At 56.3% G+C, this 14,352-nt stretch overlaps 2 protein-coding genes and 1 long non-coding RNA gene across 8 annotated transcripts in view; 1 reads left to right on the top strand and 2 right to left on the bottom strand.

Annotated features, from left to right (window-relative positions):
• The first annotated feature begins 6 nt into the window (after positions 1 to 6).
• On the top strand, positions 7 to 2,575 carry LOC112485229. The gene is made up of 2 exons (XR_003048376.1): positions 7 to 963; positions 1,171 to 2,575. It is a non-coding gene; the product is annotated as an uncharacterized LOC112485229 (long non-coding RNA).
• Positions 2,576 to 3,043: 468 nt separating this feature from the next.
• On the bottom strand, positions 3,044 to 5,406 carry SAP25 (Sin3A associated protein 25). 4 transcript variants are annotated; one of them, XM_015594611.2, is made up of 8 exons: positions 5,053 to 5,126; positions 4,774 to 4,930; positions 4,490 to 4,639; positions 4,172 to 4,272; positions 3,977 to 4,083; positions 3,729 to 3,882; positions 3,508 to 3,605; positions 3,044 to 3,425 (listed from the first exon to the last, which is right to left on the bottom strand). In XM_015594611.2, the coding sequence occupies exons 3-8, from the start codon at positions 4,630 to 4,632 to the stop codon at positions 3,123 to 3,125; spliced, it is 906 nt and encodes a 301-aa protein (XP_015450097.1). In that variant the 5' UTR covers positions 4,633 to 4,639; positions 4,774 to 4,930; positions 5,053 to 5,126; the 3' UTR covers positions 3,044 to 3,122. The 4 variants fall into 4 exon arrangements, with proteins under 4 accessions (XP_015450097.1, XP_024907272.1, XP_015450096.1 ...); XM_025051504.1 differs by lacking the exons at positions 4,774 to 4,930; positions 5,053 to 5,126 and adding an exon at positions 5,338 to 5,406; XM_015594610.2 differs by lacking the exon at positions 4,774 to 4,930 and having other exon boundaries at positions 5,053 to 5,154.
• Positions 5,065 to 14,352, bottom strand: part of LRCH4 (leucine rich repeats and calponin homology domain containing 4) — a 15,984-nt gene continuing 6,696 nt past the window's right edge. For 2 of the 3 annotated variants that reach the window (XM_025051502.1, XM_006918620.3), the window contains 17 exons: positions 12,136 to 12,280; positions 11,900 to 12,026; positions 11,618 to 11,723; positions 9,638 to 9,774; positions 9,375 to 9,490; positions 9,121 to 9,220; positions 8,783 to 8,873; positions 8,615 to 8,691; positions 8,445 to 8,506; positions 8,209 to 8,334; positions 8,005 to 8,073; positions 7,801 to 7,910; positions 7,580 to 7,663; positions 7,276 to 7,361; positions 6,959 to 7,096; positions 6,796 to 6,873; positions 5,858 to 6,487 (listed from right to left, as the gene is read on the bottom strand). In XM_025051502.1, the coding sequence (XP_024907270.1) occupies positions 6,290 to 6,487; positions 6,796 to 6,873; positions 6,959 to 7,096; positions 7,276 to 7,361; positions 7,580 to 7,663; positions 7,801 to 7,910; positions 8,005 to 8,073; positions 8,209 to 8,334; positions 8,445 to 8,506; positions 8,615 to 8,691; positions 8,783 to 8,873; positions 9,121 to 9,220; positions 9,375 to 9,490; positions 9,638 to 9,774; positions 11,618 to 11,723; positions 11,900 to 12,026; positions 12,136 to 12,280 (1,850 nt within the window). In that variant the 3' untranslated portion in view covers positions 5,858 to 6,289. Of the gene's footprint in view, positions 5,451 to 5,857; positions 6,488 to 6,795; positions 6,874 to 6,958; positions 7,097 to 7,275; positions 7,362 to 7,579; positions 7,664 to 7,800; positions 7,911 to 8,004; positions 8,074 to 8,208; positions 8,335 to 8,444; positions 8,507 to 8,614; positions 8,692 to 8,782; positions 8,874 to 9,120; positions 9,221 to 9,374; positions 9,491 to 9,637; positions 9,775 to 11,617; positions 11,724 to 11,899; positions 12,027 to 12,135; positions 12,281 to 14,352 lie in introns of those variants that run through there. The other variant, XM_025051503.1, reaches the window with a different exon arrangement.

The raw sequence follows: 14,352 nt of genomic DNA, 5'->3' as shown, positions 1-14,352 counted from the left end.
ATGGCGGGAGCCGGAAAGGGGTACTGCTGTAAGGGTGGCGCCTGGCTTAGTCGCCCCTGATCTCCAGGACTGCAGATGCCTCGCCGGCGCGATCACTGAACACAATTCCATTCACATTCGCCTTACGTGGTCACTTTCCCAGCAGTAAGCTCAAAATCAGTGGAGACGCCCCCACACTACCTGCCCCTACCAAAGCCAGTACGAAGGGGTGAGGTGAGGTGGTGGCCGCCTCGCCTAGCCTTCCCAACTCAAACTCCGCTTCTCTTGCCTAGAGTCCAGCGCCTGGGGCACGGGAGGGTTAAACTCCCGGTGGGGTAAGGATTCCAGAGCGGTAGGAAGAAAGAGGGAGGGGAGAGGAGGCACGAGGAGGAGCTGGCCAGAATCAAGCCTCGGAGCCGTTGGAGACTGGGGTGTCACAGGCCATCAGGCAGCCACTGTGGCACACGCTGCACTAAACTTCAAGTCGGGAGCAAGGGAGAGACGCGGGGCATCAAGACCAGGGGTGGGGGAGGGGAGGGAGGCAGCCACCTCTATCTCTTCTGGCGTTTTCCCAGGCGCTTCAGTCCCTCCTCCGGGCACCATATTGCCTGTGGTGCAGGATGAGGCCCAGAGGCGGCCCCACAGCAACCTCGGAGTCCGAGTTGGCTGACGTGCCCCTGGGTCAGCCGCGTTGGGCCTGCCCGGCTGACGTGCGGCTCAGCTTGGTGCTGGGCGCTGGCCCGCCGCGCCTCGAGTGTTAGTTCCGAAACCGAGAATTTCCGCGCCATAGGAGCACGGCCCAAGCTCAGCATAAGCCTGGCAGGCGTGTGCACCATCAGCAAGCGCAAAAGGACACGCACCAGCGAAAGCCTGATTGTCTACACGCGCAACTGTAGCCTGGGCGTGGCAGCGGCTAGCAAGGCGGAACAGCAGGCGTCGTACAATGCCCTACTGGAAGTGCAGAAGTGCAGCCTGCTGCCACTGGTGAGGCCAGAGGCCGGGGCAGGCAGAAAGGGACTGGAGGCAAGGGTCCGATAGTCGTGGATTTGGTCTAGCTATAGCTTGTCCCTCCCCTAGGTCACCGAAACCAAGTTCAAATATTAAGTGTTGACCCTTTTTCAGTTTCCGGGGCACAGTGATTCCAACCTCCCAGCCCAGGAACTCCCTGTGACCCTCCTATTGTCCCTCCAGATCCCGGTTCCCATGAGGATCCCAGGACCTGGATCTTCACTCTGTTTCAGGACATCTGGCCTGTGACACTGCAGCCTAAGGGGCTGGGGCAGACACAAAGCCTGGGCGCTGGTGGCTACCGCCTGTGCCTGGGTTCAGGGGTACTAAGCCTGAAGTGAAAGCCCAGGGGCAGAGGTTCTGGGGACATCCAGGCATTGCCACTGCCAGCCTTAAGCCTGTCCCTGCTCAGCGTACGCCGCTGTGGCCACACAGACTCCTTCTTCTTCCTGGAGCTGAGCCACTCAGCACCCATGAGTCCCAGGGAGCTGTGGCTACAGGCGCCTGATGCCTTGGTGGCCCAAAGCATTCACAAGACTGTCCTGGCGGCCATGAAGCGACTAGGGGATAGTGATGCCAGTCGCAGGGCTAAACCACTGCCAATGGATCCTCCGAGTAGCTCCTCTAGACCCTCCTCTGTCCCCTAATCTTATGAGATCCAGGCCTCTGAGGCCCAGTCAGCCACCCTGAGCCGTTGGAGGTGCCTGGGTGAGAGGAGCCAGCAAGCATCTCTGGGGATGGCAGCCTCATACCCTGAGGGGCTGGAGCAGGGCGGGGACCACACATCTATGGGAGCTGAGAGTGATTAGAGCCCATGAGAGGTGGCGAAGCAGGAAGCTACATGACAATGGCGCCCAACCCCCCTCCTACTAATGCCAATGCTGCTCCCCACCATCTGCTCCAGGATTGTGGGGGCACTGAATATGTACCCATTAGCCACTTTCTGCCAGAGTTTTCCTTGGGGTCCTTACCCCATTCCTACAAGTCTGGGGCTTGAAAGCCTGGACATGGGCTCCAAGGCCCCCATCAAGAGCATTGGGGCCAGCTGGGGGCCAGCAAGGGCTCAGCCCCGCTTGCAGCCACCATCAGAGCTAGCAAGGGAATATGTGTGCAGCAAGTACGCGGCTTCAGACTACGTAAGAATGGACACTGCCATACAAAATCGCCTGGATGGCCACTTCAGCTACGTTGACTTGAACCTGATCTCTCCTCTGGAGGCAAGAGGCCACGCCTGAGGGCCCAGCACGCATCATCCACACAGCTATACCCAAATCAAGTTTCGGAAGTTCAGAGAGGCATGGGTGAGAGCCTGCCCATTCTAGCTGAGGGATGGATAGAGGCAGGGAAGAAAAAACAGGGCAAAGTTAGGAATGCCTTCCCACCTGCTTCAGCCACTGAGGGGCTCTAAGGCCCAAACACTCCCTAGGATTTGTGACCTGAGAAGTGCTGAGTTGCTTCTTAGAGCCTGCTGCCCACTCTGCCCCTTCCAGCTGTGGTGCCTGGGAAATCTTGAGGAGGTTCCCAAGATGTTGGATTCTTTTAAAATTCTAGAACTCCTACTTCCAAAAATAAAACCCCTAAAAATGTCTGGACTTTCTCAACCAAAGCCCCAATCCTGTTTCTTCAGCAGCATCAGTCCAGAGTCTCAGGTCAGCCTCGGTCCCCCACAGTCCTGCCCATCCTCTCCACACACACACCTTAGTGTCTCCTGTCTCTCCTCCAAACCAAAGAATTAACACCCAGCCACAGTGCTGAACTTCTGGGGCCCCAGCACAAGAGAGATGAAAGCATAGGTATCTTACCTCTAGAGCCCCCCAAGAGTGATTCACCTCCCCCAAGCCAGCCACATGCTCACACAATCCTCTCTTCTCCTGGGCCTGGCAGAGCTGATGGAGTTAGTCCTTGCTTCTTGTATGCTCTGTCCTATGCACCCACTCATTAAAGGTGCTTTGACCAATGAGTAACAAGAATGTGAGGGGAGGGCAGCCAAAACCAAGGTAGAGGAAGAGATCCCATCCCTGTCTCTGTACCCCACTCTGCTACCCGACACAAGTAGCCTGTTTGCAAACCAACACTTTTATTGTTAACAGAAACCTGCCTGAGAGAGTAGGGGGCCCATGGTAACCCTAGAGGGGCTACGGGCAATGGGTATCTGGGGTCCATGGGAGAGATGGGTCAGTGCAGTGAGGACAGCTGGGGTCACCACTGGGGCGTGGGTGGTTAGAGATGGGGTCTGGGGGACCAGCAAAGGGCGTGGGAGCCATGGATGAGCCAGAAAAGCTGGGTCTTGGCTCCCCCTGGCTCATCTGCAGGAGGCCTGTAAGGGCGATCAGCTCAGGCCCACTGAGCCAGGCAGTGGAGCAACCAGGGGACTGAGTGGGGCAGACCCGGGGGGACATGATAGGAGGTGGGAGCAGCAGCTTCGGAGAACCCATCACCTGAGGAGAGAGGAGGAGGAAGTGTCTCCTTCCAAGCCCTGCAGGAAGGCTGCGGCAAGGCCAGGGTAGGAAGAGTGCTCACCTGCTGAGGGGCCTCAGACAAGTACAGGGGAACACGCTGTCCACAGGGCAGCAAAGGGTCTGATAGAAAGACATCTTCACAGCACATCACTGGGAACCCTGAGAGGAGAAGCTGCTAGGGTGACAGGCTGGGAGTTCCCACCTCAGGGAGCTCTCTACACCAATTCCCTGTGAAGCTCATACAGCATCTGTCCTGAGCCTGAGGGGACCAAGAGAAGTTACCTGCATCCCTGGGCACCTGCTTGCCATTCTGATGTCCTATTGTGGGGGCCAGGGGCCTGTGGCCCCTGCCTGAGGCTGCTTCATACAGTGGCCAGAAGGATGGATGACCCAAGGTTCGGCCTGAGAAGGAGGCACCTGACCCACAACTGGGCCCCTGCAGGGTCAGGAAAGACCAGTGGAGCTTCAGCCCCCTCCCAGGGTATCCCTGCCCCACCTTGAGGCTGGAGCCATAGGTACCCCCTACTCACCCACAACAGCCCAGGTCCTGCTTTCGCCTCATAGTTGGGGTCCCACGGTGCCAGCAAAGTCATCCTTGAGGGGGCCAACTCCCAGGCCACCTGCAGGGAAAGGGGAACTGGGAGGGAAATTTGAAAAAATTAAAACAGGCTCAGGAGTCACTGAAAGGGTATTGGAAGATAGAGGTGGCAAGGACCTGTACCTACCTGAGGTTCCCGAGGACTGCTCAGCAACCAGGCCTGAAGGGGATGGGGTCAGCAGATGCTCTTTCCTGGTCCAGGAAGGCCTTGGGGACTGGGGCTGAGGGCTGGGGGTAGTTGGGAGGTAGATTCTAAGATGCCCCAGTCACAGCCTCCCTCACTCATTTCCCCCGTCCAAGTCTGAATACTTCCAAGGGAGGGGCCAAGGGTGCCTGGTGGGGAGAGACTGAACATACCCATTTTCGATATGGTCTACTGAGATTTCCTCACATTGTGGGCCCCCCGTGTTGTATTTCCCCCAAGTGCCTCCTGCGTGCCCCTCACCTGTCCTGCGGGGGTGTTCCTGGCTCCCCCAAGGCTTCCTCTCCAGAGGTCCAGGCCTCACTGGGGTCACTGCCCGCCAAGGGGCCCTGTTCCTCCGGTTCCTGCTCCTCACCTGCGCCCCACCGAGAAGGCCAGGGCAACATGCCGCGTCTGGGGGGAAGGCAGGGCAGCACCTCTGTGCCCATACCCTGGCCCCCCTGGCATCCAGCCCCGCCCGTCTTGCCTCTCCCTGGTTCCCACGGTGCCTCCACTCAGTCCCAGCCTCCCTCAGCAGCCGGCAATACCTTGGCACTCCGTGTGAGCCCAGGTCACCCGCCCCACTACACAGCGCCTCGCCGCTACGCCGGGCGCCTACGTTTCCGGGCCACGTGGCGCGTGCTCCCGCCGGGGTCCCGCGGGCGCCCCCTGGCGGTGGGGTCGGTGCGCCAGGTCTATCTTCAGCTGAGTGTGGAAGGGTGGCGCAGAGCACAGGTCACTGCAGAACCTGGACCTGGATGCTGAAGTGACCCCCTTCCCCGCAACGCATGGCTTTTGTTCGCAGACACACACACACACACACACACCTGAGCCGCAACTTAAAGACCTTCGGGCTTCTTTATTGCACTTGACACAACATCTGGTGCCCTGTCTTCCATCCCAGACCCTCAGCCACACCTAGAGGCAACCAGGTGCACCTCGCTGGGCTGGCCTGCTTCCAAACCCTCAGGCCAAGGGGCGCCAAAGGAACATGGCCAGGCCTGAGGCCGTCCCCACCAGTCCGCGCTACGAGAGAGCAGAACCCAGGAGTGGATGTTCTTCTCTGTTCCTTGGTCCCAGGTGGGTCGGGGACCTGTGCCCCATGCCCCTACCTCAGCCCCTAAGACTGTTCCAGCAGTGCATGGACGACAGCAGCGATGTAAGGGAGGCCCCTTCCTGGGGCCCCCTCCTCTTCCAGGATGTGGTGGGGCTGACACAGGGATTCCTGGGGGGGGGGGAGGGGCTCAGGTTAAGTGCCCCTTTACACCTTCTCCTCTGGGCTTCCCTGCTCGTCACAGAGGGCAGAATGGGAGACACTCTAGAGGAGCTAGGTCAAAGGGGGCTGACAGGATGGCCCTTCAAAGTGTAGGAAGCAAAGGTCTGGGGTACCCTGGACACAGCTTGGGGACAAATGTGATGAAAAGTAGCTGCCAGCATAACAGAAGGGAGATAATACAGGGACCCAAGGCTCAGAGGGGAGCAGAGACCTGTTATTTCCAGAGGGAAATGCTGGAGTAGGCAGGCTGGCACATGGAGCCCAACAGGCACTGCCAGGACTGGGCCTGGCCACAGCAGGAGCAGACACAATACAAACACAAACACACACGCACACATACACACACACGCAGAGGCTGCCAGTCTATACAATTTATACAAGAGATGGGGACCCAGCATGGGCCCTGCATCCCCCACAAATATAGAGTTCTCTCCACAAAATACGGATAATTTAGCCCCCTATAGCAGGAGTTGAGGGCAAAGAAAGTAAAAATTGGAAGGTTAAGATCCACCCCCTCTAGGGGAGCAGAGGGCAGGGCTGGATGGGAGAGGGCATGAAGGCACCATCAGCACTGAGAGGGGAAGGGCTACAGGAGGGTGGCCAGAGGCTAGGGGCCCAGGGTCTGGGGGCACCATAGTGGGGCCTCTGAGTTCAGTGTTTGTGAGGGGAGAGGAGGTTCACTAGTGTCTTTGGTGGGGCTGAAGGCACCACTGGAAGGGATGGGGGTTGTACAGGAGTCTTATAAATAGAAATAGGGTGAGATGGTGGAGGAGGGGTGACTTCAGATCCTAGGAACCCAGGAACCGAGTACAGACGACATAGAGCAGCAGCATGAGGACGACGTAGAACAGGATGAAGCCTCCCAGACCAGAGGGGGGCCAGAGGGGTGGGGGCGCTCTGCCCTCCGCCCGCTTCACAGCCTCCAGGGTGGTCCACAGCCCCTGGGAGGTGCCCTGGAGGAGATCCAAGGGCGAGCACAGGTCAGCCTGGGAAGGGAGAGTAGGACAGATGGACAAAGACAAAGGGTAGACGTCAGCAGCAGCAGCAAGACAATCCTTCCCGCCCCCTTCCCTCACATGCCAGGGCCAGAGGCATGCTAACATGCAAAGTGTGGGGAAGGGAGGCATGCAGGGAAGGGAGACATGCAGCTAAAGGAGATGTGCAGAACAGGGGCTTCCTTCTGTGAATGGAACCCCCACCATCCATGCAGAGGGCTCAGCTGAGCCCAGAATGTCACCGCTCTTTATAATAGAGACCAGCCCCCTGGACTCCTGAGAACACCCCTCCCCCATACCTCAGGCACCCCCATTTTTCGACAGGCTTCTAAGAAACTCTCCACATTCTTCTGAGACTTGAGGGTACTGAGTTTTGGCTGGGGATGTGTAAGAAAGAAAAAAGAGTAAGGGAGGGGCCATAGAAGTCCCCTATCCCATTCCTCACTTTGGGCCCCAACTGACCACGGCAGGTGAGGGCACGTGAATGAAAGGCACAGAGCGGGGCCTCAGCTGGTTGGCCAGCTGACAGAGGATGACACCATTAGCCAGAGCCTCTGCCAGGTCCTCAGGCAGAGGCCGCTGCAGTCGTGACTCAAGGACCTGGGAGGCAGGGAAAGGAGGGGCGAAGAGGTCAGGGTCAGCAGGGAACTCTAGAGCCTGTCCCTCCCATCCTCAGCCAAAGCATCAGGGTGGACAAAGTGGGTATTGAGGGAGGCCAGGAAACTCCAGGAGGTGCCACGCTGAGCCCAGGCCTCACCCACACAAATCCCACCTCTCACCTGGCGCAGCTGAGACATCAGCTCCTTCTCATCCAGAAGCTGGGGGGACCGCCGAGGTCTCAAGACAGTGTCTGGTGAGGAAGGACCTGGAGAAAAGGAGGGTGTGTGGGTTGTCTCTACTACCACCGTAGACTTTCTAATTGGCTCACAGTGTCTGGCACCCACATCTCCTGTCTCTGTGCTTATGGGATTTTCAATACAAAGGAACAATTGATCAGAGGGCTCCCAGGCCAGAGTGGGTGATTGAAGCCCAGGGGTTAGTGCTGGGTTAGCGTTGGGTTAGTATTGGGAAGGGGAGACCCACCTGAGCCACTCTGAGAAGAAGAACGAAAAAGGAAGCTGTTTGGTCTCTGGATAGAGCCAAGCGGCCGGGGAGCAGGCGCTGTCACTGGAGACCAGAGCCAGGGGAAAATAGCAGGTGAGAGAGGCATTCCCTCAGTGTCCGATTCTTCTCTCAGGCCACTAGGACCCAACCATTCCCTCACCTACACAAGCCCCCATCCTCTCCCCAAAGCCCTGGCCCACCTGATCCAGCTATAGGAAGGGGTTCCTGGGAGTTGGGGGCTGGGGCAGGGGCGGGGGCTCCAGGTCCCCTTGAAGATCCCAGTTGGGTAGCACTGGATTTGGGCATGCCACTGAGGAGAGACAGAAAAGGAATTAGAGGGGATGGTCAGAGGGAGGGTGTGTAGGAAAAGGGCTCAGGGAGGTAGAGTCTGGGAGGACACATACTTGTAGGTGGCCTGAGTGGACAAGGCAGCAGCACCTCCGCCAGCAGCCCTGACCCCGAGCTTTAGAAAACTAGAAATTGAAGGAGATGTGGAGTTAGCAGTGTCAGGCGGGGGGCTGCCAACCCCGAGGGGCAGAGTAGGTCAGGAGGGCTCATTTCCACTCATTTCCAGTGCCTTCCAGCTGGCAATAGCCCCATGCCCATACCTGTCCTTCCTGGGGGCCCCCCACACTCCACTCTGCTGCTGCTGCTGCTGCTGCCGCCGCTCACGCTCCTGCCACAGCTGCAAGGTGTCTGGGCGCCGCCTCTCCTCCCCAGCTGGATCCTCCCGCCTGAGGGACAAAGGCAGGATGAGAGGGGTAGAGAAGGTCAGGAGAGAGGAGAGAAGGTGTAGGAAGATGGAGTAAAGGGAAGAGGTGCCAGCTCTGGTGGCTCTGGGTACCTGCTGCTTGGTGCCCTCTCCCCATCCCCTGCCATAGGGTTTAATTCTGGTGGCCGCTGCTCCTGAAGAAAAAGAGCAGAGGGGCTGAGGGACGACTGGCTTGCATTGATCCCTTCCTCCAGCTCTCTTCTCACAGCTGATGGACATACAGACAAGGCCTGGCCCCTCACCTCGGCAGCACCTCGCTCTTGGTCCTCCCCAGGCACATGGCTGTCAATGAAGTCAATATGCTCGGGGTCTCCATCAGCTGGAGAGACCAAGACACATCAGCAAGCAATTGAGGGCCTTAAGGTTTGTCCATTCTCCTCAGCCCCAGGGCCTCTGATCGTACTACTCACCAGAACCGTCCTCCTTTCGCTCCCTGGGGCCCCGAGGCTCCCGGGCCAGCTCGGAAATCCGGAATGACAACTCCGAAAAGTCATCTGTTGACTATAAATGCAGAAATGCAGACATGGAGACAGCCTCTTTGTAGTTCTGGGGGCTCATGAGGTTCAGGGCCTATCTGTTGCTGAGCCAGCCCTTCCCCGGGATACTTGGGCAAGGAAAAGAAGAGGACAGCTCCAGCCACCATCTGTCATTCTGAGATTTAGAAGTACAAGGCAAAGGGTCCTAGCTCAGAGATTCTCCCCCAGGGCAGAGATTGCCAGTGTCTTTTGGAAAGGAGGCACTTACTTACCTCATTTCCAGACCACCTCTTGCTACCACTGTCAACACTGTGGAAGCCTGAGTCCAGCCCACCATCGTACCGACGTCCCGGAAATAAGTCCTCAGCTGGGCTGGAGGCAGCGAGGGAGAGCTGGTCAGTGTTATACTGGGCAGCAACCCCCACCCTTGCCCCGCCCATCCACCCTCCAGAAACCAAGGGGACCCTAGTGCCAGGAAGGGGCATTAAGGATCCAGGAGCTTCCTTCTTTCCCACATGGGACTTACCAGGGACTGAAACTCGGGGGGCGGGAAGGGGCCAGGTCCCCCAGTGCAGTACCCCCACGCCGCCCAGCCTCTGTTGACAAGTACTTGAAGATGTGAAGTTTCCCCTTCAGGCAGATCTAAACGTGAAGAGGAGCATGAAAGGAGTTAGGAGGAAGCAAGGGGGCACCCCAGATCCTGCTTGGCTACCAAAGAGATCCACCCCTCCCCCACTCCTGTCCAGTCTCGGCCCTGTCCCCACAGTCCACTCCAAGTCCACCCCTCACCTGGGCAGGAGGGCTTTGCAGGGGGTTGCTATCCAGCAGAATGACCTGCAGGTGCCTGAGGCGGCAGAAGGAGACCGGGATGTGGGAGATGCGGTTACAGGAGAAATCCAGGCGGACAAGAGGAAGGTCCCCCAGCTCTGGGGGTGGGTGAGGGAAGAGTCAGAAAGTACACCCAAGAAGTATGCCCTTGTGCTCACTTCCTCTGCCCTCTGCTTTGGCCAGCTGGTCACCTCTGGGTCCACCACAGCCTCTGCCCTGCTTTTTTTCCAGCTCAGATCTGGCCCACTTTCAGGCTTCCCCTCCTCCATCAGGCCTTTTGACTTCAGCTCCTGCCCATCCCAGGTGCTCGCTCATTTTTCCCTCCCTGCCCATTCCCCAATCCAAAAGCTTTTTTATTCTTAAGTGATCATCACAAGCCCCAAACCAAACTGTGACACCACAATGCTCAAAAACCTTCCATGACTTGCAACTGGGGCTACTGAGGGTGAGTGGACTGTGCCCTATACAAAGGCACTCATGCAGGAGGGGCTGCAATCCCACCTGCACTTTACTAGCCAAATCCTGCCCTTTCGGTGAGGCTGTGCTCACCCACAGGAAGGGGTGCCTTTCTCTAACTCTCAGAAAGGTTGGATTAGTTGTGGCCTAAGGCACAGAATAAAAATCACCACTCCTTGGCCAAGTCTAGGTGTTCATGATCTGGATCAGTCCATGTTTCCCACCTCACTGCCCACACTCACATCAGACAACTCTCTTGCTTCTAAGCTTCTGGCCTTTTCCACATGCTGTTTGCTCAACTAAGAGAACATCATTGTTGTCATGCATCTTTCAAGGTTCAGCTCAAGTGCCAACTCCTCCATGCAATCTTTCCAGACACAAGGTTGGAATTTATTGCGCCTTCCTCTATGTCCCTAGGGCATTTTGCTGAGGTTGCTTTTATGGCTCAGCGAGAGCGCTGATCAAATGCTTATTTGTATCCCTACTGAATTAGGAAGAAAGAGGGCCAGTGTAGGAGTAGGGGACAGCCCAGATAAAACAGAGGACCGCCTGACTCCTGTCTCTTGTTCTTTGAAACCAAGGTTAGCATGGCACAGGTCCTTCCTGCTTAGCCCTGGCTTGCCTTTCTAACTGCATTTGTGCTGGACCGGGCTCCCTCCCACCTGCATGCGTTGCACATGGGGTTTCCTCTGCCTGGGATATGGAAGTGGAGAACTCTCCTTTAAAGTTCAGCTCCTGCTGTGCCTCTGGGCAAAACCTTCCTTAAGTCCCCCAGGCTGAGCCTCTGCCTCCCTCTAGCTCCTGCAGCTTTCTAAGTATCCTGTTTAGCACTTCCCTCTGCTTGTCTCTCCCATTAAATTAAGATTTAATTAAGCCATTAAATTTTAAGACTTGGCCCCAGATCTGAGTGACATCACTAACATTTACCTAGTCCCCACCTAAAACACAGGAAACACACACACAAAACAAATGCTAGTCAAATAAAAAATGTGCCTGCTTTGGAGCAGAGGCTATCAAATGTTGGGATGCATGACAATTAGCTCATTAAAATGGGGCTGCTTGGGCTCCAGTGCCTGGCCCCACTGATTCAGACTCTCTGGGGAGGAAGCGCAGGGCATCATCTGACTCAGGTGTTTGAGACCTCCTGCCATGGTGAGTGGTGACACTGGGTAACCCTGAAGGTCCCTTCCGACCTCGAGATTCTTCAGGGTGCCAATGCACTTACCTACTCCTCTTCCTGTGTCTTTTCCCACATTTGTAAAATAGAGCTAATAACGTATGCCTTGCCAGCCTTAGAGGGTTGCTGGTCAAGAGCAAATAAAATAATTTAGTTTGTTTTACATACTGCAAAACCCTGGTCAACTAAGGCATTATTTTTCTGCGAAGATTCCTTTTCTCTGACTTCTCAAGATAGTGTCTCTGTCTCTGTCCACCCACCATACCCGCTTCCCTGCACCCTTCTCTCCTGTCCTTCATTTTCCTCACCATCAGGCAGGGTGCTGAGCTGGTTCCTCCGAACATTGAGATCCCGCAGGGAAGAGAGGCTGCACAGCTCTGTGGGGAGGGACTGCAACTCATTGCTGCTCACATCCTGGAATGAGGAAAGAAGTAGGAAGGAGCCACAAGACCAGGGGCATCAGAAACTGCCTCCTGTCTCTGGCCACCTCTTTTAGTCCTGGCCTTTCCCCTAGGGTGCATCCTTCCTTTCCCCGACTTCCCCTCAAAAAGGTCCCTGGTCCCTCTTGTTGCCCCACTCCCCATCCTCACAAGCTGCCGCAGGCTTCCCAAGGTGCTGATGTCTGGAGGCAGGGCTCCCAGTTTGTTGTTGCTGACAATGAGCACCCGGAGGGGCAGCTGGCAGATGTAGGGTGGCAGCGATGACAGCTGGTTTCGGCTATGGAAGGAAGAAAAGCAGTGGGCTCACTCACTTTCCAGACACAGTGTTCCAGCATGGCTCTCCCCTAAAGGTCACACCGCATCCTCCCCTGGCCCTGCCTCCCTACCTGAGGTTGAGGTAGGTGAGGGCTGTGAGATTCCCCAAAGCTGGGTTCAGGCATCTCAGGCAATTGTGGTAGAGGCTCAGGCCCTCCAGGGACACCAGCTGGCATGCTGCCTCTGGCACCTCGGGGAACCGGTTCCGGGACAAGTCTAGGGGAAGTGAGTGTCAGAGGAGAGCTGTGGAGCTGCCCAGCCCTGGACAGGAGGACCTTGAACTTTTCCAGGGCTGGCTGTCCAGCCCTCTACCTCTCAAGCAGACCTGAAGAATCAGACCTATAAACCTGGGCTCTCTGGAGAGAAAACAAAGCCTTCTGCAAACTGGAGCCCTTACCAAACATAACCAGAAAAGCAAAAGGGAGGCAAAGATCTTAGGGTAACTGGGCTGGAGAAGCCCAGACTTGGGAGAGTAGAGACGAGCCATGACACCGTCTTCAAACACCCAAATGAAGGGCTATCCTGGAAGGGTAGCTGGATTCTGTAACTCCTGTTGTTCCTGCTGCTCTGTGATGCCATGAGAGGCAGAAGGCAAAGGTCATAGGAGAGGGCCAGTGCTCCAAAGAAAATAGCGGGGATGGACTGGGAGGCTCAAGGTAAGGATATGGACAACCTGGGGGGAGACTTCTGAGAAAGCCTATCCCTCCTCATGGGCCCTGTCTCCCAACCTCAACCTTTTTTCAACCCAGGGGCAAAACCAGGGGTCATTAAAACCTGGCTCTAAGGTTAAGGCTGCTGACAATGGACAAGTTTTTCACTGGCACCAGAGATCCAGAAGCCAGGTCCAAGGGTCTATGAAGTAACATACTCCCAAAGACCAGGAAGGAAAGGCAAGTCAACCGAGCTGAAGGTGGGAGCTAGAGTCCTCTAATCCCTCTCATCTGGGCACACCTTCTTCAGGGTTGGCTCCTTCCCACCCTCTTCCAGCCGCACCAGCCCATCTCTACTTCCTTTCTTACTGCCCCGGACTTCAAACAATTAGTTCTTTTGCCTGTGTCTCGGGCACAGAAAGGAGCAGAGAGGGTAGGAAGAAGAGCAGAGTCTATTACTGTCCCCTTATCTCAAGCAGTTGCTTGCTAGTCCAATGCAAGGAGTCAGGCATTGAGGTTCCCACCATTCACTGCTTAGACCTCTACAAACCTAGGTTTCTGTTTTTGCTGCATAGCTCGTATTGGGAGGGGCCCAGGGCCTGCTGGGGGAAGTCCTGGGCAGCAGTACTCGGGTGAGCTTCTTAGGTGGCCCTCCCCAGAGAGAGGTGAGCAAAAGCTGAGGGGAGGAGAAGCTGGGGTATATCCCCCAAGGAAATAAGTCTTGTGACAGGAAATGAAGTAGAAACAATCTATCGGGTTCTGTCTTTGGTGGACTCTGTGTTTGCCAGGGCAGATGATAGCCTGATGCCCCTGAAATCATTGTCTCTCCCTCTTTGCTCCCTGGTACACAGAGATAGAAGACCTGTCATGGGAGAAGACAGTTCCGGATAGGGTGGGAGGACCAGATGCAGTCCTCCTACTCTCACCCTCCACCTGCCTGCCTTCTCTGCATCCACCAAATGTGTGTTCGCGTACATGTGTGGATGAAGGGAGTGGAGAACAAGTTATGATGGGGTAAGCAAGTGGTGGGGGCAAAAGCAAGGAGCAGAAGGGAGCCCGGGCAGGAGGAGGCAGGGCACAGGAGGCACAGGATGTGGTCTGTGAGAGAATGAGCTGCACTTCTCCTTTGTGAGAGTGGCCCCAACCCCCATCTCAGGAGTCATCCTACTATCAGGCCCCAGGAATGGGAGTCCAAGGGATATCACCGACCTGTACCATAGGAAACATGCATAGAAAACGCTGATTCAGAAAGAGCTGGGGAAGCAGAAAAAGGTTCAAAATGATTCTGGCAGCAGAGCATTTCAGTCTGGGTTGGAAGGCAAGGAAGTGTGGAAGGCAGAGTATGGGTAACACTGACTATGTTTTTGTCACTTCCCCTTTCTACCCCAAGCTATAAGCACTCTGCTTGAGGAGAGGGGACAAGACAGACCCCACTTGGTCTAGAACCTGGGCCCTGAAAGGACTGAGGATTGCCCTGCATGAAGAGCAGGGCAGGGAGAGATAATCAGAAAGCTGGGATTTTCCCGCTTCACCACAGAAGCTCACTCACAGAACTGGCTGCACCCTGAGCCGGAATGCTAGGGGAGGAGTGGGAGAGGGGGGAGAGCTGGGAAGCGCGGGGCGTTCTTACGTTTTCCC

Source organism: Pteropus alecto, unplaced genomic scaffold (assembly GCF_000325575.1).
Source record: "Pteropus alecto unplaced genomic scaffold, ASM32557v1 scaffold68, whole genome shotgun sequence".
NCBI lineage: Eukaryota > Metazoa > Chordata > Mammalia > Chiroptera > Pteropodidae > Pteropus > Pteropus alecto.
Note: the sequence above shows the minus strand (reverse complement) of the source record. Positions and strands in the feature narration are given on the sequence as shown.

What these genes read in the sequence shown, in the direction of transcription:
- SAP25 (XM_006918618.3), bottom strand. Translation starts at nt 4,674, where the DNA reads ATGGGCACAGAGGTGCTGCCCTGCCTTCCCCCCAGACGCGGCATGTTG. An exon ending in GGAACACCCCCGCAGGACAG is followed by an intron (nt 4,273 to 4,489) that starts GTGAGGGGCACG and finishes AACTACCCCCAG; the next exon opens with CCCTCAGCCCCAGTCCCCAA. An exon ending in GCAGGTGCCCAGGGATGCAG is followed by an intron (nt 3,606 to 3,728) that starts GTAACTTCTCTT and finishes TTCTCCTCTCAG; the next exon opens with GGTTCCCAGTGATGTGCTGT.